Source organism: Rattus norvegicus, chromosome 3 (assembly GCF_036323735.1).
Source record: "Rattus norvegicus strain BN/NHsdMcwi chromosome 3, GRCr8, whole genome shotgun sequence".
Taxonomy (NCBI): domain Eukaryota; kingdom Metazoa; phylum Chordata; class Mammalia; order Rodentia; family Muridae; genus Rattus; species Rattus norvegicus.
The window spans coordinates 93729181-93754360 of NC_086021.1; the positions used below are offsets into that span (position 1 = coordinate 93729181).

Genomic DNA, 25180 nt, shown 5'->3' on the forward strand with positions numbered 1-25180 from the left:
ATCAGATAAAGAACTCGAAGAGCTTGAAGGGGCTCGAGACCCCACATGTACAACAATGCCAAGCAACCAGAGCTTCCAGGGACTAAGCCACTACCTAAAGACTATACATGGACTGACCCTGGACTCTGACCTCATAGGTAGCAATGAATATCCTAGTAAGAGCACCAGTGGAAGGGGAAGCCCTGGGTCCTGCTAAGACTGAACCCCCAGTGAACTAGACTGTTGGGGGGAGGGCGGCAATGGGGGGAGGGTGGGGAGGGGAACACCCATAAGGAAGGGGAGGGGGAGGGGGATGTTTGCCCGGATACCGGGAAAGGGAATTACACGCGAAATGTATATAAGAAATACTCAAGTTAATAAAAAAAAAATGAAGAAGACCTTGCTGACAGGAGCCTGGTTTAGCTGTTCACTGAGAGACTCTGCCAAAGGCTGACCAACACAGATGCAGATGCATGCATCCAAACATTAGACTGAGCACAGGAACCTCAAAGAATCAGTTAGGGCAAGGACTGAAGGAGCTGAAGGAGTTTGCCACCCCATAGGAAGAACAATAATATTGACCAACCAGATCCCCAAAGCTCCCAGGGACTAAACCAACAACCAAAGGGTACTCATGAGGGACCCATGCCTCCAACTGGATTTGTAGCAGAGGAAGACCTTATCAGGCATCACTGGGAGGGGAGACCCTTGGTCCTGTACTGGTTGGATGACCCAGGGTAGGGGAACGCTAGGGTGCTGAGGCAGGAGTGGGTGGTCAGGAGGGAGCGCACCCTCACAGAGGCAAGGGAGAGAGTGAGAAGACAGTGGGTTTTAGGAGGGGAAACTGGGAAAGGAGATAACATTTGAAATGCAAATAAAAAATAACCAATGAAAATGGAATAAATGAATTTTAATTATTTTATATTATAGACTGGAAGAAAGAACTGACATAGAAAATCCTTCCCTGAATGAATTAAAATTTGTGGTAGTTACAAATGACCTTGAGATGAAAGGGACACTTTGTCATGTTTGTACTTATCTATCTGATTAATCTTATAGGGAAAGTTGACATGATCATTTTTAATGAGGATGGATCCCCAGCTCTACACATCCATGTACTTTTTCTTGAGTCATCTCTCTCTGTTTAGCATGCTTACAGCTTGTATTTTCCTAGTGTGAATTTTAGACACTTTGAAGCGTTCCACTTATATATCTCTGAGTCCAATGAGATCAAGCATTTCTTCTGTAATTTATGTGTATTTTACCTTCTCCCATACTCAGATACTTATTATTTATAGTTTTTTTCGACTGAGCCCTATCACAGGGGTTTTTGTTTCTTATTGTTACATCATCGTAAGGCTTGAAAATTCACTCTACTGAGTGGAGGTTCGAATATATCTTTGTATTTCACACTTGACTGCATTTATCAATATTCAATTAACTCTAATATTCATCTAGTTTTATCAAATTTCTTTTTCTTTCATTTATTGTTTCATTTTTATTTATTATTTTTATTTACTTTATACTATGAACCTAGCTTTCTCTTCCTTCTCTAGTATGTAGCTCCATACTACCTCTTTTCCCCTTCTGCTTTCTCCCCCTTTCTCCTCAAAAACAGGGGAGACCTCTCAAGGATATCAACCACTTGGCATATTAGGTTTCAGTAAGTCTAGACATATCTTCTTATATTGAGGCTAGGTAAGTCAGCCCAGTTAGGAGGAAGGGATTCAAAGGCAGGCAATGCATCCAGACAGCTTCCACTCCCACTTAGGAGGTCCCATGTGAAAAACGAGCTACATGGTTGATACATATATTTAGAGAGCCAAGATCCATCCCATGGATGCTTTCTGGTTGGCAGTTCAGTCTGTATGAGGCCATATGAGCTCAGGTTAGTTGATTACATGGGTTTTCTTGTGGTGTCCTTGACTTCTCTGGCTCCTTCAATATGTATTTACCCTTTTGCACAGGATTCCCCAAGATCCACTTACTGCTAGGCTCTGAGCCTCTGCATCAGTTTCCAACAATTGCTGCATGAACCCTCTCTGAAGACAGTCATGTTTACTATTGTATTGGCATGCCAAGTCACTGCAGAATTAGGCAACTCATCTACCACTAAGGTCAGACAAGAGAGCACAGATAAGGAAACAGGATTCACAAACAGGCAACAGAATCAAGGACAGCACCAACTCCATTTGTTGGGGGAATCAACAAGAAAACCAAGCTGCATATCTGTTACATATGTGTGGGGGAATAGGTTAAGACTACGTATGCTGTTTGGTTGGTGATTCAGTTTGTGAGCTCCTAAGCTCCCAGGTTAGTGGAATCTTCTGAACTTCTTCTGGAGTCCCTATCCCCTCAATCAATCCCAATTCCTTGGAATGACTGCCAGATCACTAATGGTTGTGGGTCTCTCTATCTGTTTCAGTTAGATGCTGGATGGAGTCTCTCAGATGACAATTATGCTAGGTTCCTATCTGTAAGCATAAATGAGTCACATTAATAGTGTCAGGTATTGGTTCTTGCACATGGGATTGGGCACAAGTTGGTCCAGTCATTGGTTGGCAACTCTGCTCTATCTTTGTCCCTGTATTTCCTATAGGCTGAACAAATTTTGGGTTAAAGATTTTATGGGTGAATTTGTGTTCTTATTCATTCACTGAGAGTCCTGCCTGGCTATAGAATGTCACCACTACAAGATATAAAGAACTCAATAAGTTAGATACCATCAAATTAAATTATTCAATTAAAAATGGAGTACAGAGCTAATAGAGAATTCACGACAGTGGAATTTCCAGTAGCTAAAAGACATCAAGAAATGTCCGATGTCCTTAGTTATAAAGGAAATTGAAATCAAACTGAATCTGAGATTCTACCTTCCACCCATCAGAATGGATAAGACCAAAAACTCAAGCAACAGTACATGCTGGCAAGGATGTGGAACAAGGAGAACTCATCCCCCCCAACCACCAAAGATGGTGGGAATGCAAACTTGTACAAACACTCTGGAAATCAATTTGGCAGTTTCTCCAAAAAAATTGACATGTCTACCTCAATACCCAGCTATACCATTCCATGGAATGGTAAAAGTACTCAGCTATTAAACACAAGGACGTCATGAAAATTGCCAGCAAATGGATGGAACTAGAAAACATCATTCAGTGTAATGTAACTCAGACCCTCCCCTAAAGAATCATACATGATATGTATTCACTTATAAGTGGATGTTAGGCAATAAGTACACAACTATGATCCCCAGCCCAAAGAAGCTAAAAAACAAGGAGGGCCTAAGGAAAGATGCTTGAATCTCATTCAGAAGGGGAAATACTCATCAGAGTTGAATGAAAGGAAGGAACTGCCTGTGAAATAGGATGATGAGGGGAGCAGGGTTTGGGGATGGAGAGATCAGGTACAGGGAAAGGGAAAGAGGACTAGGAGAGTGAAAGGAAATCATTGGCACCTGGAAGGGAAGCTCTCTAGAATATTCCAGGGACAAGACGTGGGAGATGCTCCAGAGAGTCTATCAGGGTGGCTCTTTTTAAATATTTAGCCTTTCATCGATACTTTGTGAGTTTCATATCATGCACCTCAGTCTCACTCAGCTCCCCATCCCCTCCTGTCTACCTCTGCCATTGCATCCTGGGGACACAAAAGTAAATAAAAATACAAAACAAACAAAACTAGCAAATCAAAGCATAGAAAACATCTCATTGTAGAACATGTGTCTCAGTGAGTCCCATAAAATACTCCTCAATTTGCACATCTTCACTTGCAAATGTTCACTGCAATGAGTAATTGGTCTGACTTGAGGTTTCTGGCTTTTGCCATACCATAAATATTTGGTCATCACCTGGACTCCTTCCTGCTTTGCTATTACAGCCCTGGGTCATAGAGATCCTCCAGCTTTGGAACAGCAGGGCTGGCTCCTTCACATTCTCCAACACATCGCATACATTGTAGATTTTGGAATGGGCAAACTCAAAGGCTTGGAACTGGGCCTTGGGAGTATACAAGCTGGCAGCCTTTTGTCACTCCCACATCCACACCACCAGGGCAAGCTCTCCAGCATTGGTCCAGCTAGATCACCTAATGTGCTCTAACAGTAGGAAGCAGAGTCATCTCTCCCACTCTCATGACTTTGGGGCAGGCTCACCTATATCCAAGACTCCATAGCTAGCTCTATTGCACTGTTCAGTTGGGACATAGGGTCCATTTTCCCAAACACTCAGGCAGGCAAGGGGTGGACCACTGCTATTGGTCCTACAACCATAGAACTGACTTATCTGTGTTGTAGCTGGTGAGAGGCAGAGCCAACTAATTTGCTCTTATGATATGATACAGGAGCCATTTCTCTGTACTGTTGTAGGTGGCAAGGGTTGAGGGAGATTGTGGGAATCAATCCTGTATCCATGCCATCCCATGGCAGATAGCTTTTCCTTGCTTTTGCCCTGCTACCAGGACTAGCTCTCCTGTGAGGCCAGGGCAGGGCCAGCTGCCAGCTCACCTGAGTGCTTCAACTTGAAGTGTCATCATTCACCACCAGGGGCAAGCCAGGTTGACAGATTATAAAGAGAACTGCTGACTCCCCCAGCGCCCCACCTCTCTCTCTCTCTCTCTCTCTCTCTCTCTCTCTCTCTCTCTCTTCCTCCTCCTCCTCCTTGTCCTCCCATTCTTCCTCCTTTTTGTCCTCTCCTTTTTCTGTTGCCATGTGTTCCCAGCTGGCCTCTCTTTCTCTCTTTCTCCATTCTGCCCTTCTCCCTTCTTTCTCTGCCGCTACCATTTTCACATTTCCACACAGTAAATCTTCTTTATGCTAGGTAGGTGGCATGGCATGATATCTCAGGGGAAAACCTTGACATAGGCATGCCAGGTATTCCCTTATATTTTATAATGCAACTCACCCATTATTGTGACCTTGGTTCCACAGGTGTCAAGGGGCAAGATGGGGATGGCATCTCCACCAAAGGAAGACATGTGGCAGAGCCAGATCTCAAGTTCTTATTACCTTTATTAATGATGTGTCTATTTAAACTCTGTGATTCCCATACTGAACCCTCTGATTTGCAACCTGATGAACAAGGTTGTGAATGAGGCTTTGAAGAAAGTTAAAAAGCAAAATATGGTTTTAAATATATATTCAGTATCCATACCACATTCCTGACATTCACATTCAGTTTTAGCTATTAATTATCGTTTCTAGACTGACTTTGAAATTATAAAACCCCTTCCTTAACCACCCATATTTGAAATTACAGGACTAGCCCAGTTAGTCTGTTTTTACATAGTGTCTTATTACATTGAATTTCATAGTTTCTTTAGATTTACTTAGTTTTTACTCTTCCCATTTTCACAGAATTTTGTAGGCTCTTATTGAAACATTTTCATAAGCCAAAGTACGCACACATACCAGTAAGCCTAGCATAATAGAGCCATGGCAAGAAGATTCTCTGTCAGAGTGAGGCTAGGCTATACTTCTCTGTATTATGTATTTTTTCTTTCATGTGAAGTCTTTTCTCTATATTCACAAGTGCTATCGTCTAATGTCATAGATAAACTACTTGCGCAACCCCAAAACTCATGATCTTCAATACTAACATTGTTAATGACGACTCTTGATGTATAATACATTTGCTTATGAAAGTAACATGTTAAGATAAAGATATAAAATTATTTGCTCAGGAATGGACTTGCTAACTCATGTTATAGACAACTGCATTGTATATTTGATATTAAATTCAGAACTCAATAAAATATCAACTATTTACTAAAAATTGTGTCCATATAAATACATGAATGAACAAAAGAGATTCACTGCTGCATTATCTGCCTCAGCAAAACTTCAAAAGTAGATTCATCTACACATAAGACATAAGCCAGTAAGCATTTAGTGAATAGTACATAGTTGTCAGAAAACAATTCACTGTCAGTCACCTGGATTTTCTTCATACTATAAAACAATGGAAGACACTTTAAAATTCTTTGAAGTTGTAACAAGCATCATGGTCCCCACTTTTCAGAATTTTAACTTTAATTTTATGATATTATGAAAGTGTAAATACTACACAATGATGAGGTAGACTAAAGCACTTCTGAACTGAGCAGAAGAGAGTTTCACAAACAGCATAGGATAGAAACAGAAGACAAACAAAGAAAAACTGCTATATCCATTAATGCTTCAAACCTCAAAAATATACACAGTAGGTCTCCTGTTTTTAAGTAGGATTGCAGTGGATGTTTGAAAAATTTAGGGTTGGGAAACATGTTCATTTCTTAGTCTGTTCTTGAATTTTCCAGTGAAGAAATATTTTCATTTGTGATAATGTATTTCTTTTTCTTTTTTTAAAATTAATATATTATTGGATATTTTTTGAATTTACATTTCAAATGTTATCTGCTTTATAGGTCTCCCCCCTTTTATAAACCCCTCTTCCTGCTTCTATGAGGGTGGTCTCCATCCCACATATTCACTTCCACCCTAACATCCTGGCATTTTCCTACACTGGGGATATGAGCTTTCACAGGACCAAAGGCTTCTGCTCCTATTGATGCCAGATAATACCACCCTTTGCTACACATCGGCTGGGGCCATGGGTCCCCCGCCATGTGTACTTTTTTGGTTAGTGGTTTAGACCCTGGGAGAATTGGGCGGTCTGTTTGGTTGACATTGTTGTTCTTCCTGTGGGTTTACAAACCCTTTCAGCTACTTCAGTCCTTTCTCTAACTCCTCCATTAAGGTCCCTGTGATCAGTCCAATGGTTAAGTATAAGAATCCTTATCTGTATCAATAAGGCTCTGCCAGAGACTCTCAGGACAAATCCCTATCAGGCTATGGTCAGCAAGCATTTCTTGGCACAAGCAATAGTGTCTGGGTTTGGTGGCTCTATATGGGATGGATCCCCAGGTTGGGCAGTCTCTGTTGGACATTTTCTTCATTCCCTGCTCCATTCTGTCCATGTATCCCCCTTTCACCTTCCATGAGTATTTTGTTCACCCTTATAAGAAGGAAAGAAACATTCACACTTTGGTTTTCCTTCTCCTTGAGCTTCATATGGTCTGTGAATTGTTTCATGCATTTTTGAGCTTTTGAGATATTATCCACTACTCAGTGAGTGAATTCCATGTGTATTTTTTGTGACTGGGTAATGCCACTCAGGATAATATTTTTTAGTTCCATCCATATGCCTAAGAATTTCAGGAACTCATTGTTTTTAATAGCTGAGTAGTAGAAGGCAAGATTACTTGGCATTACCGTAACACAGTTTCCCTACTACAGCAAACCCTGTATACCTCATTACACAGGAAAAGCAAGTTCATGTTTAAAATCACATCTCATGATGATGATAGAAGACTTTAAAAATAACACAAATAAATCCCTTAAAAAATACAAGATGAAACAAGTAAATAGGTAGAAGTCCTAAAAAAGGAAACACAAAAAAAATCCCTTAAAGAATTACAGGAAAACACAAGCAAACAAGTGGAGGAATTGAGCAAATCCATCCAGGATCTAAAAATGGAAATAGAAACAATAAAGAAATTACAAAGGGAGACCACCCTAGAAATAAACCTAGGAAAGAGATCAGGTGTCATAGACACAAGCATCACCAACAGAATACAAGAGATAGAAGAGAGAATCTCTGGGGCAGAAGATACCGTAGAAAACATTGACAAAACAGTCAGAGAAAATACAAAATGCAAAAATGGTTGGATCTAAAACATCTAGGAAATCCAGGACACAATGAGAAGAAAAATGTAAAGATAATAGATATAGAAGAGAGTGAAGACTCCCAACTTAAAAGGCCAGTAAATATCAACAAAATTATAGAAGAAAACTTTCCTAACCTAAAGAAAGAGAATCCTATATACACACAAGAAGCCTACAGAACTCCAAATAGATTGGACTGGAAAAGAAATTCCATCCTTCACAAAATAGTCAAAACACCAAATGAACAAAAAGAAGAAAAACTATTAAAAGCAGTAAGGAAAAATAGTAATTTAAAGGCAGACAAATCAGAATTACACCAGAGTTCTTAACAGAGAATATAGAAGCAAGAAGGTCCTGGGCAATTGTCATACAGACCCTAAGAGAAGACAAATGCCACCCCGGGCTAATATACCCAGTGAAATTTTCAATTACTATACATGGAGAAAGCAAGATATTCCATGACAAAACCAAATTTAAACAATATCTTTCTACAATGCAGCCCTACAAAGAATAATAAATGGAAACCTCCAACACAGGAGGGAAAACTATACCCTAGAAAAAGCAAGAAAGTATTCTTTCAACTAACCCCAAAGTATTGAGTATTCCTGAGATTTTGGGCTAATATTTACTATGTGTGTTCTACTGTGACTGGGATAATGCACCCATGATTATCTTTCCTAGTTCCATCCATTTGCCTAAGAATTTCGGAATTTATTGTTTTTAATAATTGAGTAGTAAAACATTTTATAAATGTACTATATTTTCTGTATGTTGAAATATGTCTGTTTTTCCAATGTCTGGATATTATAAATAGGCTGTCATGAACACAGTTGAGGATGTGCCCTCATTACATGTTGGAGCATCTTTTCGGTGTAAGTCCAGGAGTGGTTTACTTGGGTTCTCAGATTGTACTATGTCCAGTTTTCTAAGGTACTGCCAGAGTGATTGCCAGAGTAGCTGTACCAGTTTGCAATTCCACCAAAAATGGGTGTTCCTCTTTTTCCACATCCTAGCCAGCATCTGTCATCTGAGATTTAATGTTAGCCATTCTTACAGCTGTGAGGTGGAATCCCACGGTTCTTTTGATTTGTGTTTCTCTGATGACTAAGGATGTTGAACCTTTCTTTAGGTGCTTCTTGGCCACTCAATATTTCTCAGTTGAGAATTCTTTTTTTTTTTTTTTTGTCATCTGTCCAGAATTATATTTATTTTTTTCTTTATTAACTTGAGTATTTCTTATTTACATTTCGATTGTTATTCCCTTTCCTGGTTTCCGGGCCAACATCCACCTAATCCCTCCCCCTCCCTTTCTATATGGCAGTTCCCCTTCCAACCCTCCCCCCATTACCGCCCTTCCCACAACAATTCGTTCACTGGGGGTTCAGTCTAAGCAGGACCAAGGGCTTCCCCTTCCACTGGTGCTCTTACAAGGCTATTCATTGCTACCTTTGAGGTTGGAACCCAGGGTCAGTCCATGTATAGTCTTTGGATAGTGGTTAGTCACTGGAAGCTCTGGTTGGTTGGCATTGTTTTTGATATGGGGTCTCGAGCCCCTTCAAACTCTTCCAGTCCTTTCTCTGATTCCTTCAACAGGGGTCCCGTTCTCAGTTCAGTGGTTTGCGGCTGGCATTCGCCTATGTATTTGCTGTATTCTGGCTGTGTCTCTCAGGAGAGATCTACATCCGGTTCCTGTCGGCCTGCACTTTGCTTCATCCATCTTGTCTAATTGGGTGGCTGTATATGTATGGGCCACATGTGAGGCAACCTCTGAATGGGTGTTCCTTCTGCCTCTGTTTTAATCTTTGCCTCCCTATTCCCTGTCAAGGGTATTCTTGCTCCCCCTTTAAAGAAGGAGTGAAGCATTCACATATTGATCATCCTTCTTGAGTTTCATGTGTTCTGTGTATCTAGGGCAATTCAAGCATTTGGGCTAATAGCCACTTATCAATGAGTGCATACCATGTGTGTTTTTCTGTGATTGGGTTACCTCACTCAGGATGATATTTTTCAGTTACATCCATTTGCCTATGAATTTCATAAAGTCATTGTTTTTTGATAGCTGAGTAATATTCCATAGTGTAGAGGTACCACATTTTCTGTATCCATTCCTCTGTTGAAGGGCATCTGGGTTCTTTCCAGCTTCTGGCTATTATAAATAAGGCTGCTATGAACATAGTGGAGCACGTGTCTTTTTTATATGTTGTGGCATCTTTTGGGTATATGCCCAAGAGAGGTATAGCTGGGTCCTCAGGTAGTTCAATGTCCAATTTTCTGAAGAACCACCAGACTGATTTCCAGAATGGTTGTACCAGTCTGCAATCCCACCAATAATGGAGGAGTGTTCCTCTTTCTCCACATCCTCACCAGCATCTGCTGTCCCCTGAGTTTTTGATCTTAGCTATTCTGACTGGTGTGAGGTAGAATCTAAGGGTTGTTTTGATTTGCATTTCCCTTATGACTAAAGGTGTTGAACATTTCTTTAGGTGTTTCTCAGCCATTCGGCATTCCTCAGCTATGAATTCTTTGTTTAGCTCTGAACCCCATTTTTAATAGGGTTATTTGTCTCTCTGCGGTCTAACTTCTTGAGTTCTTTGTATATTTTGAATATAAGGCCTCTATCTGTTGTAGGATTGGTAAAGATCTTTTCCCAATCTATTGGTTGCCGTTTTGTCCTAACCACAATGTCCTTTGCCTTACAGAAGCTTTGCAGTTTTATGAGATCCCATTTGTCGATTCTTGATCTTAGAGCAGAAGCCATTGGTGTTTTGTTCAGGAAATTTCCTCCAGTGCCCATGTGTTCGAGATGCTTCCCCACTTTTTCTTCTATTAGTTTGAGTGTATCTGGTTTGATGTGGAGAAAATTGATCTACTTGGACTTAAGCTTTGTTCAGGGTGATAAGCATGGATCGATCTGCATTCTTCTACATGTTGACCTCCAGATGAACCAGCACCATTTGCTGAAAATGCTATCTTTTTTGCACTGGATGGTTTTGGCTCCTTTGTCAGAAATCACATGACCATAGGTGTGTGGGTTCATTTCTGGGTGTTCAATTCTATTCCATTTGTCTATCTGTCTGTCTCTGTACCAATACCATGCAGTTTTTATCACTATTGCTCTGTAATACTGCTTGAGTTCAGGGATAGTGATTCCCCCTGAAGTCCTTTTATTGTTGAGGAGAGTTCAAAAATCCTGGGTTTTTTGTTATTCCAGATGAATTTGCAAATTGGTGTTTTGATGAGGATTTCATTGAATCTGTTGATCGCTTTTGGTAAAATGGCCATTTTTACTATATTAATTCTGCCAATCCATGAGGATGGGAGATCTTTCCATCTTCTGAGGTCTTCTTCAATTTCTTCCTTCAGAGGCTTGAAGTTCTTATTGTACAGATCTTTTACTTGCTTGGTTAATTTTTTATGTCTGTACCCCAGATTTAATAGGGTCATTTGGTCCTTTGGAGTCTATCTTCTTGTATTCTTTGTATATACTGGATATTAGCCTTCTATTGGATGTAGGATTGGTAAAGATCTTTTCCCAAACCTGTTGGTTGGTGTTTTGTCCTAATGAGAGTGTCATTTGCCTTAAAAATGCAAATTTATGAGGTCCCATTTGTCGACTTTTTTACTGATTATTTTGTGCATTAACTTTTCAAATGTTATCCCCTTTCCCACCTCTCCCGTAACCCCTCCCCCTGTTTTCATGAAAATGCTCACACTCCCACCTACCCATTCCCACTTCAATGCCCTGGCATTCCCCATACACGATTGTTGATCTTAGAGCATGAGCCATTGGTGTTCTGTTCAGGAAAATTTCCCCTGTGCTCATGTGCTCAAGGCTCTTCTCCACTTTCTCTTTTATTAGTTTTAGTGTATCTGGTTTTACATAGTGGTCCTTGATCTACTTGGACTTGAGTTTTGTACAAAGAGATAAGAATGGATTGATGTGCATTCTTCTACATACTGACTGCCAGTTGAACAAGCATATTTGTAGATAATGCTGTCTTTTTCCACTGACTGGTATTAGCTCCTTTGTTAAAGATCAAGTGACCATAGGTGTATAGGTTCATTTCAGGGTTTTCAATTCTATTTCCGTGATCTAACTACCTGTCTCTGTACCAATGTCATACAGTTTTTATCATTATTGTTCTGTAGTGCATGTTGAGATCAGAGATGATGACTTCTCCAGAAGTCCCTTTATTAGTAATATTCTTCACTATCCTGGGTTTTTGGTTATTCCAAATACATTTGCAAATTGCTCTTTGTAACTCAATGAAGAATTGCATGAAAATTTTGATGGGAATTACTTTAAATCTGTAGATTTCTTTAGGCAAGATGGCCATTTTTACAGTATTAATCCTGCCAATCCATGTGCATTGGTGATTTTTCCACCTTCTGAGATCTTCTTTGATTGCTTTCTTCAGGAACTTCAAGTTCTTATCAAAGGGGTTTACAACGCCATAAGAAGAACAATATTAACCAACCATTACCCTCAGAGCTCTCAGGGACTAAACCACAAACTAAAGAGTATACATGGAGGGATCTATGGCTCCAGCTACATATGTAGCAGACAATTCCCTTGTCTGGCATCAGGATGGTGAGAGGCCTTTGGTCCTGTCAAGCCTCAATTCCCCAGTGTAGGGGAATGCCAGGGTAGTGCAATGGGGTGGCTGTTTGGGAGGGAGATCACCTTCATAGAATCAGGGAGAGTGAGAATGGGATAGGGGAATTCAATAGGGGAAATTGGGAAAGGGGGAAACATCTGAAATATAAATTCATATAATATCAATAAAATTTTCTAGTGTCTGTAACTTCAGTATTGTGGAACAAAGAGAAATAGTCGTGAGAGTTCACTGTCCTGTCAACTTAGTCACAGTTAGTGAACTTCCTTGCAATTTTGGACGCTTCATCAAGAGAATAAACTAGAAAGTTCTAGGAAGATATCTAACATCCTATTGTGGTCTTAAATAGCACTTATAGGACACACACACACACACACATGCACACACACAAGCACACAACTGTTACAATTCCAAGTGTAGTAAACAGTCACTAATGTCTTTGAAATTCCTGATAAATTATCTAAAAAGACAGAGAGTAGCCAGAAGGTTCAATAAATTGCATGTTCACTAAGGAATAGATGTGTTTTTATGTGCATGAACACAATACTGCTGGATTTAGTCATAAAAGGAAATATGTTTGATGTATTCAAATGCTATTTACTTGAAAACCTTAGGGTAAATATAGTAAATCTGCTGCAAAAGGCTATATTTTATATAGTTATAATTTTATGATCTGTGCTGAATAGGCAAATGTTTATCATCAGAAATGTGTATTCCCGAGACTTCAGACAACTGAAGAGGGAGGATGACTACTAATGAATATGAATTTGTTACTGAAACTTAAAGAAAATATTAGAATCATATAGTATTTGTGGCTAACAACCAATAAATATACTGAGAAATTAAATACAGTTTTGCTTTAAAATGTTGAAAACTACACTATATGTTTTTATTGAAAAATAAATTATTATGTCAAGGTTGTCATATTTCTGGGATAATGAAAAGTTAAAATATGAAGGTGTGTAATACTACAGAAGAGGATGAGGCTGTTAAGATGGCATATTTTGGTTTTTTAGACTTCTGCTTTGAAGGGAGAACCAAACCTAAGATTATAAAGAACAACTAATAGTTTATTTTCTGACATATATTAATTGGTTGCCATAATAAAGAATTAACACTGGACTTATAATCTGGAATTCAGACCCACAATTATAATTAGTCACACAAAAGCCCAAGGGAAATGAGTCCCAATTGTCATTCCCTAAGATAAAATGGTATCTCTCTCATATGCAGGTGGCAGAGACCTGCTGCTCAACTAAGGTAGGTTCTAAGTTTCCAAATCTAAACACAGAAGATAAAAATTCTAAATTACCTTCATAGAAAGATATATCTTATATTTTACTTGTTACTTCATTTAGTTCATGTGTTTTTATTTTTAATTGCTGAAAATATTTATTTGTGGTGAATGGCAATAATGTGTGTCCAAGTAGTAGGTAATAGTAGTAACAAAATAAATTATTTTAGTCTGGTTACAGGACTTTATTTCTTTTATAATTGTGTAACACATCAATGAACTGAATTGACTTTTAATATCAAAAGCGATTATAAGTAGTGAGGAACATATTTAAATTGAGCTCCATGTGTGAATCTTGCCATGATTTGTTACATCTAGCAAATTCCTGAAACGTTTTTCACACACATTCCAAGTTTTACATATCTTGTCATTGTGGACAAAGAGATAGATCCAATCCAATAATAAAAACAAAATCTCTCTCTCTCTCTCTCTCTCTCTCTCTCTCTCTCTCTCTCTCTCACACACACACACACACACACACACACACACACACACACACTCACACAGAGAGAGAGAGAGAGAAAGAGAGAGAAAGAGAGATAGAGAGAGATAGATAGATAGATAGATAGATAGATAGATAGATAGATAGATAGATAGAGAAACATAGATAGAGACTGAGGAGACCAAGACAGAAATAGAAAGAGAGACAGATACAGACAGACATAGAGAAAGAGAAATAGAGACAGAATTAGGGCAAATACAGAGAGATAGAGAAATTCTATATGCAAGAAAAAATTCTATTTTCATCCAACTTCCAAAGTTTCTGGATTTATTAAATCATTGTTCCTTTCTGCATGGAACACTAATCATGATTCTGTTTATCTTCTGGATCTGGTTAGCTCTCAGACATATACTCAGTTATAGGATATTTTTTTGTCTATTTCCATCAATTGATGAAATACAATGTCCATTTCATCCAGGGAAGGATGCTCTAGATCCTGGTGAACAGTGATGATGAAGTCCTTTACTCTTTATGTAAGACACAATGCCCTGGTTCATGTAGTTGGATATCTAGGGGCCACTTGAGGCTCCCATGGGCTAGGAGGAAAGGACATTCATTAAGCTAGGTTTTCTTTCCCTTTCTGTCTTGTATGCACTGCTATCAGAGAACATATGGGTTGGTGAGCTCCTTCAGTTGCTGATATGTTTGAGATGGATAACTGTTTGGTATGTAGTAGTAAAAACTAAATCTTTGTCAATTTCCAACTTTATATATAATAGTTAATTTTAAGATCAAGCTTAATAGAATGCATAATCACTTTTGTTTTATTTTTCTGGCATATGTCATTGTTCTGGAGACTTGCCTATTAGTAGGAGACTCTTGACTGCTACAAACACTTAATAAGGACTGTGTGCAAACTACACAGTTTGCCAGAGGAAATCAAGTGTAGTAACATAGAAGCCTCTTAACAATATTTAATTACCTGATCCACACTTCTATAACATTAATAATTCTTTCCAAAGCCATCATCATTTATTTAGGAGATAATGAGATCCTCTCTGTCACATGAAAACTGCAAAGCACATAAGACTATATGTTATACTGTCTTTAATGCTAGAGTCTTTGATATTTTAAATTTTAAATATTTCCTTCAGCTAAGTATACTCCATGACAAGGAAAAATGAATTAAAAAATTAGGGAACTTGTAGAAAGCAGCATGCTCCATGAATAACAAAGAAATATGACCAAATTTTCTAAACACTTTAGCTGTTAAACATCTAACACACATTAGCTTTTTTTCTTTCAAGTAAAAAGCAATGAATTTTTGAACTGACTTATGACTTGCTTACAATATATTAGTAATACCTGAAGCCAATCATATTCTGTGTTGTAGGTGCATTGTTGATATTCAGGAGGCAATATCTTCTGCCACTTTCTTTAACATTTTGCAAACATTATAGACATGCAAAGAAGGATGGAGAGAGAAAATTGTTCCTCCTTTACTGAATTCATATTAATGGGAATTACCAACAACACTGAGGTAAAGGCAGCTCTATTCACAATATTTCTAGTGGTCTATCTGATCAACCTCATTGGGAATCTTGGAATGATTGTTTTAATTAAAGTGGATCCACAGCTACAAACACCAATGTACTTTTTCCTCAGTAACCTCTCCTTCTGTGATCTCTGCTATTCCTCTGCAGTTGGTCCTAAGATGTTAACAGACATATTTGGTAATGATAAGTCAATTCCTTTTTTTGGCTGTGCTTTGCAATTCTTCATTTCCTGTACATTTGTGGACTCTGAGTGCATACTGCTGGCAGTGATGGCTTTTGACCGATACCAGGCCATCAGCAATCCCTTACTTTACACAACGAACATGTCCAGCAGACTGTGCTCCTTGCTAATGGCTGGAGTCTATCTTGTAGGTGTGGCAGACTCTTTGATCCATACAACATTGACATTTCACTTGTGTTTCTGTGGATCTAACGAAATTGATCACTTCTTTTGTGATATCCCTCCCATCTTACTACTGTCCTGCTCAGACACACAGGTCAATGAGTTAGCAATATTCACAATTTTTGGGTTTATTGAACTGAGCACCATCTCAGGAGTTCTTGTCTCCTATTGTTACATCATCTCATCAGTCTTGAAGATCAGCTCTACTGAGGGTAGGTTCAAAGCTTTCTCTACCTGTGCTTCTCACCTGATTGCAGTTGCGATTTTCCAAGGAACTGTGCTCTTTATGTATTTCCGGCCAAGTTCTTCTTATTCTCTTGATCAAGACAAAATGAGCTCACTGTTTTATATCCTTGTGATACCGATGCTAAATCCTCTGATTTATAGCCTGAGGAACAAGGATGTGAAAGAAGCTCTGAAAAAACTGAAAAATAAGAGATGCTGTTGAATACATATTGAAAATTCTCTACCTTTTTCGTATAATGATTATTTTCTTAAAATTATGTCATATGAAAACTTGAATTTGATTAGTATTTATTTAGTGAAACTAGTATTTACTTTAGTGCTAGAGTGCAGTAAAATTGTTCCAAAAATGCTACAGTGTATTCTATGTGCATGTGTGTATGTGCACACGTGTGTATATAAAAATGTGTTTATGAGTATATGTGGGTGTGTGTATTTATCCTTTGCTTTTACTCAGATTTTATAAGACTGTATAAACCAATACCAAGATTTGTTGAGGAAAATTTGCAAGATAAAATTTATTGGAATTTAATAGAAATATTCAACAAACTTAATTTTTTATCCTGGTCTTATCTTCTTTTCCTTCATATTTCTAAGTCTCACCTTGCTTGTTATTTTCAAAATGTACATTTTGTGCAAACATAATGCTATAGCTCACTGTGCTGTGTTATTATTGCACCCTGTTTCCTGGATCATGATACACATTTTTTTTTTCCTATTTGGCTCTGAAAGAACAGAGATACCTAGAATATGGTAATTTGTATATAGGTTCAATATGCTAGGATGGAGGTTGATAAGTAGGCATTAGCCAAAAGGAAGTTTGGAATACCCACAATAAACTCACAGACTATATGAAACCCCAGAAAAAAGAAGATTACACCAAAGTGTTGATGCTACAGTCCTACATAACATAGGGAGAAGAGAATAATCTCTGAGAAGTACAGGGAGAGGGGGATCTGGGAGGGAGAGAGGAGGGGGAAGCAAAAGGGGAAACCAGTTCAGGCAAGGGAGGAGATGGGTGAGAAGTAGAGAGGATCAGGAATTTGAAAGTAGCTGTGCAGCAGTGGGGGAAGGAGAACTCAGGTTAGCTACTAGAAAGTTCCAGAGGACGGAGATCTCAGAGGTTCCCAGGACCCAACAGCGAGGACATTAGCCCAAATACCCAACAAAGGGGAGACAGAACCTGCAGAGACCATATGCAGTGGAAAGGCATGGCCCCCCAGTTGAGGAATGGGGCCACCCATCCACCTCAAAAATATTAATCCAGTATTCCTCCTGTCAAAAGGAAATGCAGGAATAAAGAGTGGAGCTGACTGAGCAAACTGAACTGCCGAACCACCCATCTGGTTCCACCAATTCTATACTTTGCTCACATTTGTTGTGTTGGTTACTGAGTTCCTGAATGCCACTCTATATCCTGCACCTGGTCTATGCCAGTGTTTCCAGTCAGTATAGTTCAGGCAGTCTTCCACAGATGCTCACAGGTTAACCTGATCTACAGTTCCTCACTGACACTCTCTTCCTTGGTGTCAAGTCAACAGTTAAAAGTGCACATCACAATTCCTGACTACAAATAATTTACCTTCAATGATAAATTATATAAATAAATATGCTTTTCAAGTAAAAAAAAAGAGTGGTGCTGAAACTGAAGGAAAGGCCATCCAGAGACTGCCCCACCTAGGGATATATTTCTTCTGCTGTCACCAAACCCAGACACTATTGCTCATGCCAAGAAGTGCTTATTGACAGGAACCTGGTATAGCTGTCCCCTGAGAGGCTTTCCCAGAGCCTGATCAATATGAATGTGTTTAAATACAGCCAAACATTGGACTGAATGAGGAGACCCCATGGAGAAGTTAGGGCAAGGACTGTAAGAGCTGAAGAGGTTTGCAACACCATAGGAAGTATAATAATACCAACTAACCATACCTGCCAATGCTCCCAAAGGACTAAAACACCAAGCAAAGATTACACATGGAGGAACCCATGACTCCAGCTGGCTATGTAGCAGAGGATGACCTTATCAAGCTGGGATCACTGAGAAGGGAGACTCTTGTTCCTGTGGGCTTGATGACCCAAGATAGGAGAAGAACGCTAGGGTGATGAGACAGGGGTGATTGGCGGGAGGGAAAGCATCCTCATAGAAACAGTGGGAAGGAGAAGGGAAGATAGGGTGTGTGGATGAGAAACTGGGAAGGGGGATGACATTTGCAATGTAAATAAATAAAATATCCCATAAAAACGAAGAAAAAAGAAAAGAAAAAAGATTTCTACAGATAATTAGACATTAAGTACAAAAGGGCATTTTACATTTTCTAAGGTTCACTTTGTATTTTAACCTTATGGAGATCTATTACTAAGAATCCTCATAAATTAGTTAAAACATAAGAATACTATTAAGAGACTCAAAAATGAATGTTCTAGAATTCTGTAGATGCAGTTTCTAGTATTATGTTGAACTAGAAATTCACCCTCTGCCCTCTCTCCTCCCTCTCTCCCTCCTGCTGCCACTGCAAATGTTCTTATATACATTAACCATTTCAGGCAGAGTTGAGAGTTCTCAATCTTTATTTGGAGTAATTGTGCTAGCTGATAATTAAGTTTCATTATTTCTAGGATGTTTTCAAGTTATCAATTTTATGGTTTATATTATCTGTGATTGTATATTATGAGTAATTCTTATGTAAAATTAATAGAACTTGTAGAAATATTAACATAATAAAATTAGTGCTTCACATGCATATGGAATAATTGTGTTTAATCCTTATTATGTTTTTATCTGAAACAATAGCATCAGTGAGATAATATTAATTTTAAAAAGCTAATTATTCTTAAATGTGTCCTTGTAATGGCATGATAATTGTATTAGAGTTTCTTTTATTATTATTATATTTTTACATCCAAACTTCTGTTTCCCTTTCCTCCAAATCCCTGCTTTCCCACTTCCCCACTGCCTACCCTCGTCCACTCCTCCTAATACATTTCTCTTTTGAAAAGGGCAGGCTACCCATGGCATGTCAAGTTGTAGTAAGACAACTGTTACAGCTCTACAAGGCAACTTAGTATGAGTAAAAGAATTGCAAAAGCAGGCAAAAGACTCAGACAGTCCCTGCTCCAACTGTTAGGAGTCTCACAAAAAGACCAAGCTACACAACAGTAACATATATGCCTAGGATGTAGGTAAGTTTCATGCAGGCTTCCTGGTTGTCGTTTTAGTCTCTGTCAGTCCCTGTTAACCCAGGTTAGTTGGTGCTGTAGTTTATCTTGTGGCGTACTTGATCTCCCTCGCTCCTACAATCCTTTCTGTCCCTTTTTCTGAAGGATTCTCTTAGCGCCACATAATTTTTGGCTATGGGTCACTGTATCTGTTTCCATGAGAGGCTGGATGAAGTCTTTCTGCTCTCACATGACAACTGGATTGTGTATCAATTTATGAATATAGCATAATTATCATTAAAGATGCATTTCATTGACATTTTTTTCCCAGTCATGTTTGGTTATATGCTAGTTCTCTGGGCTATACAGCCTCTGGGTGCTGGCCTTTCTGATCATGCCAGGGATGGGGTTCCATCTTTTGGCATGTACCTCAAGCTGGACAAGTAATTGGCTATTTATACAACGTCTGCACCACCTTTACCGCAGCACATTTTCTAAGCAGGAAACATTATAGATTAAAGGATTTCTGACCTGGTTAATGTTTCAATACCGCCACTGGAAGTCTTACCTGGTTACAGGACATAGACTCTTCAGTCCCCACATCCTCCAACAAGTCTGAGTCTTAGCTAGTGTAATCTTCATAGATTCCTTGGGGTTTTCATTTCATGCATCTTCTAGCCCACCCCAAGATATGCTCCCAATTCCAGTTGTCTCTTTTAGTCGACTCTTCTTCCATTCTTTCCCAACCACCCGCTCTCTCTTGTTTCTGTTCCCACACACCCTCCACCTCCAGACCACCACTGTTGTCTATTCCATTTTCCCTTCCTAACAGATTAACGCACCCCCCAACACTTGACCACTCCTTGTTAATGAGTTTCTGTGGACTTGTGGATTACTGCATAGTTATCCTCTACTTCAAGGCTATTATCCCCTTTTAAGTCAGTACATACCATATTTGTCATTCTGGGTCTGGGTTATCTCATTATGAATTGTATTTCTAGTTCCATTTTCATGTCCATACCATTGATATGCATATTTATCTGTATTAATGCTAACACAATTAATTCATTTTTTAAATTTTTATTATATATTTCTTTACTTACATTTCAAAGGTTATTCCCTTTCCGCGTTTCCTGTCCATAAGCCCCCATTCTCTCCTCTCCCCCTCCCCCATACGGATATTCCCCCTATACAATCCCCTAATTGCCACCTCCCATATTCCTCTGCACTGGATGTCCAACCTTGGCAAGACCAAGGGCTTTCCCTTCCACTGGTGCCCCAACAAGGCTATTCTCTGCTACATATGCAGTTGGAGCCCTGGGCCAGTCCATGTATAGTCTTTGGTGGTGGTTTAGTCGCTGCAAACTCTGGTTGGTTGCATTGTTGTTTTTATGGGGTTACAAGCTCCTTCAACTCTTTCAATACTTTCTCTACCCCCCCCCCGGGAGGTCCTGTTTTCAGTTCGGTGGTTTGCTGCTAATAGTGAAACATACTGACTCATATAGAAAACGATTACAGTTTCTTTTTAGATCATTTCAATTTTTAATCATTAATATTCACAAACACTTCTATAATCACTGCTCTACTGATTTGGAAAACTGTATGTGAACATCTATTCTCATTGGACACACCAGTGTGCAGTCACACGAAATAACCTCTCCTAATTTTTTGTTTGTGTGTATGTTTTTTTGTTTTTCTATTTGGCATTTTTGTTGTTGTTGTTGTTGCTGTTGTTTTTTTTTTTTTGACAGAGTCTTGGTACTATTTAGCCTTGTACTGAAAATGTACAGCAGAATGGCCTAGAATACACAGAAATCCACCTATCTTTGCCTTCTGAATATTAGAACTAAATGAACATTACACCATGCCTGGCTCCATCTCTAGAATATACACAAGTAGAAAAAAATGATTAAACCCATTCTATAATATGAAAGAAACTTTGTCACATTCCATCACTTGTGGTAGGATAAAATTTCAAAATCTTAAGTATTTACTGCATACTTCTTAAGAGTCAGAAGATAATGAAAGAGCCAAGAAGCTTGAAATGTGTGTTTTCAGCTACAATTTCTATGTTGCAATCAGCCAGGTTTGCTTTATATCATAATCATAGATGATATGTTAATAATAAGACTTTGGGGACTATTTTTGCTTCACATTAATTGGAGATAAATTAACTCTTATTCGTATATTCAAATGCCATATAATCGTGAAAAAGGCGAAAATATCACCAAACAGGAAGCAGAAAGTTAACAAGAAGCATTGTATGCAAGAACACAGATTGAAGAAATATGTAGTATTGACTGTATATAACAAAGAAAATACGCACTAACTTTAAAGCTTGATTGAAGCATTTAAAATATTATTAATAAAAGCTATGCAATGTGTAGCCTTTCAAAGGTGGGTTAGGAGAAATAATAGATTAATAATTGTTTGGTGCAGAATAATAGGATGAAAAGGAAAATGATAGATCAGTGGATAAGAATTTATTTCTGGGGCTGGAGAGATGGCTCAGCTGTTAGGAACATTGATTGCTCTTCTGGAGGTCCTGAGTTTAATTCCCAGCAAACACATGATGGCTCACAACCATCCGTAATCAAATCTGACGCCCTCTTCTGGTATGTCTGAAGACAAAAACAGTGTACTCATATAAAAATACATCTTTTTAAAATTTATTTATTTATTTACTTATTTATTTACTTATTTAATTTTTACCCTTCAGATTTTATTCTCCTCTCAGTCCACTCTTTAACTGATCCACATCCCACACCTCCTCCTCATTCTCCCTCCTGTCTCCTAGAGGATGTCCCCACCCCACCCACCCTGGTGAGACCTTTAAACTCTTGAGGGTTAGGTGCATCTTCTCTGACTGAACCCAGACTGGGAGCCCTCTGCTCTATATGGGTTGGAGGCTTTATATTAGCTGGTGTATGCTGGCTGGTTGGTGATACAGTATCTGAGAGATCTCAGGGATCCAGGTTTATTGAGACTGTTGGTCATCCCACAGGGTCGTCCTTCTCCTCAGCTTCCTCCAGTTTTTCCCTAATTCAGCCAGAGTGGTCAGAAGCTTCTATTCATTGGTTGGGTGCACATATCTGCATCTGACTCTTTCAGCTGCTTGTTGGATCTTTCACAGGGCAACCATGATAGGTCCCTTTTGGTGAGAACCCCATAGCCTCAGTAATGGTGTCATGTCTTTGGGCCTCCCCTTTGGGCCTGTCACTGACTGCTACCTTCTTTTCCTCAGGTGCTTCTCCATTTCAGTCCATGCAGTTCTTTCAGACAGGAAGAATAGTGGGTTAGAGTTTTGACGGTGGGATAGCAACCCCATCGCTCACTTGATGCCCTGTCTTCCTGCTGGAGGTGGGCTCAGCAAGTTCCATCTCCCCACTATAGGGCATTTCATCTAGAGTCTCTCCCTTTGAGTCCCGAGATTCTCTCACCTCCCAGGTCTCTGGTACATTCTGGAGGGTCCTCCCAACCTCCTTCCTCCTGAAGTGTCCTGTTTCTATTTATTTTGCTGGTCCTCAAGGCTTCAGTCATTTTTTCCCACCCAACATCAGATCATGTTGTCTTCTCTCCCCAACCCCATCCCGTCCCCCATCCCTCCCCTCCTTATAGATGCTTTCTTCTTCCTCCTAAGTGAAACTGAGGTGTCCTCACTTGGGCCCTTAAGCTTGTTGAGCTTTTTGAGTTCTATGGATTGTATCTTGGGTATTCTATACTTGTCTTTTGTTTTCTGTGTTTTGTTTGTTTCGTTTTGTTTTTGACTAATAATCACTTATTAGTGGAAACATACCTTGCATGTCCTTTTGGGTCTGAGTTACCTCACTGAGGATGATATTTTCTAGTTCCATCCATTTGCCTGCAAAATTCAGGATGTCCTCATTCTTAATATCTGAGTAGTATTTCATTACATAAATGAACGACATTTCCTGTATCAATTCTTCTACTTTGGTACACATGGATTGTTTCCAGCTTCTGGCTACACAAATAAGGCTGCTATGAACATAGTGGAACATATGCCCCTGTGGCATGGTGGGACATCTTTTGGGTAAATTCCCAAGAGTGGTATTGCTGGGTTTTTAGGTAGATCTATTTCCAATTTTCTGGGGAATCTCCAAATTGATTTCCAGAGTGAGTGTACCAGGTTGCAATCCCACCAGGAATGGAGGAGTGTTCCTCTTTCTAGACAATCTTGCTAACATGTGTTGTTACCTGTGGTTTTGATCTTGGCCATTCTGACTAGTTTAAGATGGAATCTCAGGGTCTTTTTTCATTTGCATTTCTCTGCTCACTAAGGATTTTGAATATTTTTTAGGTGCTGCTCAGTCATTCAAGATTCCTCTGTTATGAATTCTTGATTTAGTTCAATACATCATTTTTTGATTGGGTTGTTTGATTTTTTGTTGGTTACCTTCTTGAGTTCTTTATATATTTTGGATATTAGCCCTCTATCAGATGTGGGGTTAGTAAAGATGTTTTTCCCAATCTGTAGTTTGCTGATTTGTCTTATTGACTATGTCCTTTTCTGTACAGAAGCTTTCCACTTTCACGAGGTCCCGTTTATCAGTCCTTGATCTTACACCATGAACTATTAGAATTCTGTTTAGAAAATTTCACCCTGTGCCAATGAGTTTAAGGTTCTTTCCCACTTTTTCTTCTATTAGATTGAGTGTGTCTGGTTTTATGTTGCAGTCCTTTATTCATTTGGACTTGACTTTGTGCATGTTGACAAATATGTGTCTATTTTCATTTCTGTACATACAGACAGCCAGTTAGACCGGCACCATTTATTAAAGGTTCATTTTTTCTATTGACTATTTTTGGCTTTTGACAAAGATCAAGTGTGTTTAAGTCTGTGGCTTGATCAACCTGTCTGTCTCTGTCCCAATAGTATGCAGTTTTTGTTTTTGTTTTTGTTTTTTGTTTTTTGTTTTTTTTTTATTATCACTATTGCTCTGTAGTAGAGCTTGTGGTCAGGAATGGTGATTCCCCCAGCTGTTCTTTTACTGTTAAAATTGTTTAAGTTATTCTCCTTTTTACCCTTTCCAGATGAATTTGAGCATTGCTTTTATCATGTCTTTGAAGAATTGTGTTGGGATTTTGATGGGCATTTCATTGAATCTGTAGATTGCCTTTGGTAGGATGGAAATTACTGTGTTAATTCTGTCAATCCATGAGCATGGGAGATCTCTCCATTTTCTGAGATTTTCGATTTCTTTCTTGAGAGACTTAAAATTATTGTTATACAGTTCTTTCACTTGTTTAATTAGAATTACCCCAAAATATTTTAAATTTTACGTGTCTATTGTGAAGTGAGTTGTTTCCCTAATTTTTTCTTAGACTATTAACCATTTGTATAAAGGAAGGCTACTGATTTATTTGAGGTAATTTTATATCTTGCCACTTTCCTGTAGTTGTTTATCAGTTGGAGAATTTCTTTGGTGGAATTTTTGGGGTCATTTATGTACTATCATATCATCTGCAAGTAGTGATAATTTTGATTTCTTCTTTGTCAATATGTATCCCCTGATTTCTTTTTGTCATCTTATTGTTCTAGCTAGCACTTTGAGTACTATTTTTGAATAGATATGGGTAGAATAGACATCCTTGTATTGTCCCTGATTTTGGTGGAATTGCTTCTAGTATCTCTCTATTTAATTTGGTATTGGCTGTTGGTTTGCAGTAAATTGCTTTTATTATGTTTAGCTGTGAGTCTTGAATTCTAGTACTTTTAACATGAAGAGGTGCTGTAGTTTCTCAAGTGCTTTCCCAGCACCTAATGGGATGAT

At 38.8% G+C, this 25180-nt stretch overlaps 1 protein-coding gene and 1 pseudogene across 1 annotated transcript; both read left to right on the forward strand.

Moving 5' to 3' along the window:
- Positions 1005-1476, forward strand: Olr589-ps (olfactory receptor pseudogene 589; annotated as a pseudogene).
- On the forward strand, positions 15505-16437 carry Or5w18 (olfactory receptor family 5 subfamily W member 18). Its single transcript, NM_001000658.1, has one exon. The coding sequence runs from the start codon at positions 15505-15507 to the stop codon at positions 16435-16437; it is 933 nt and encodes a 310-aa protein (NP_001000658.1).
- The last annotated feature ends 8743 nt before the right edge of the window (positions 16438-25180 follow it).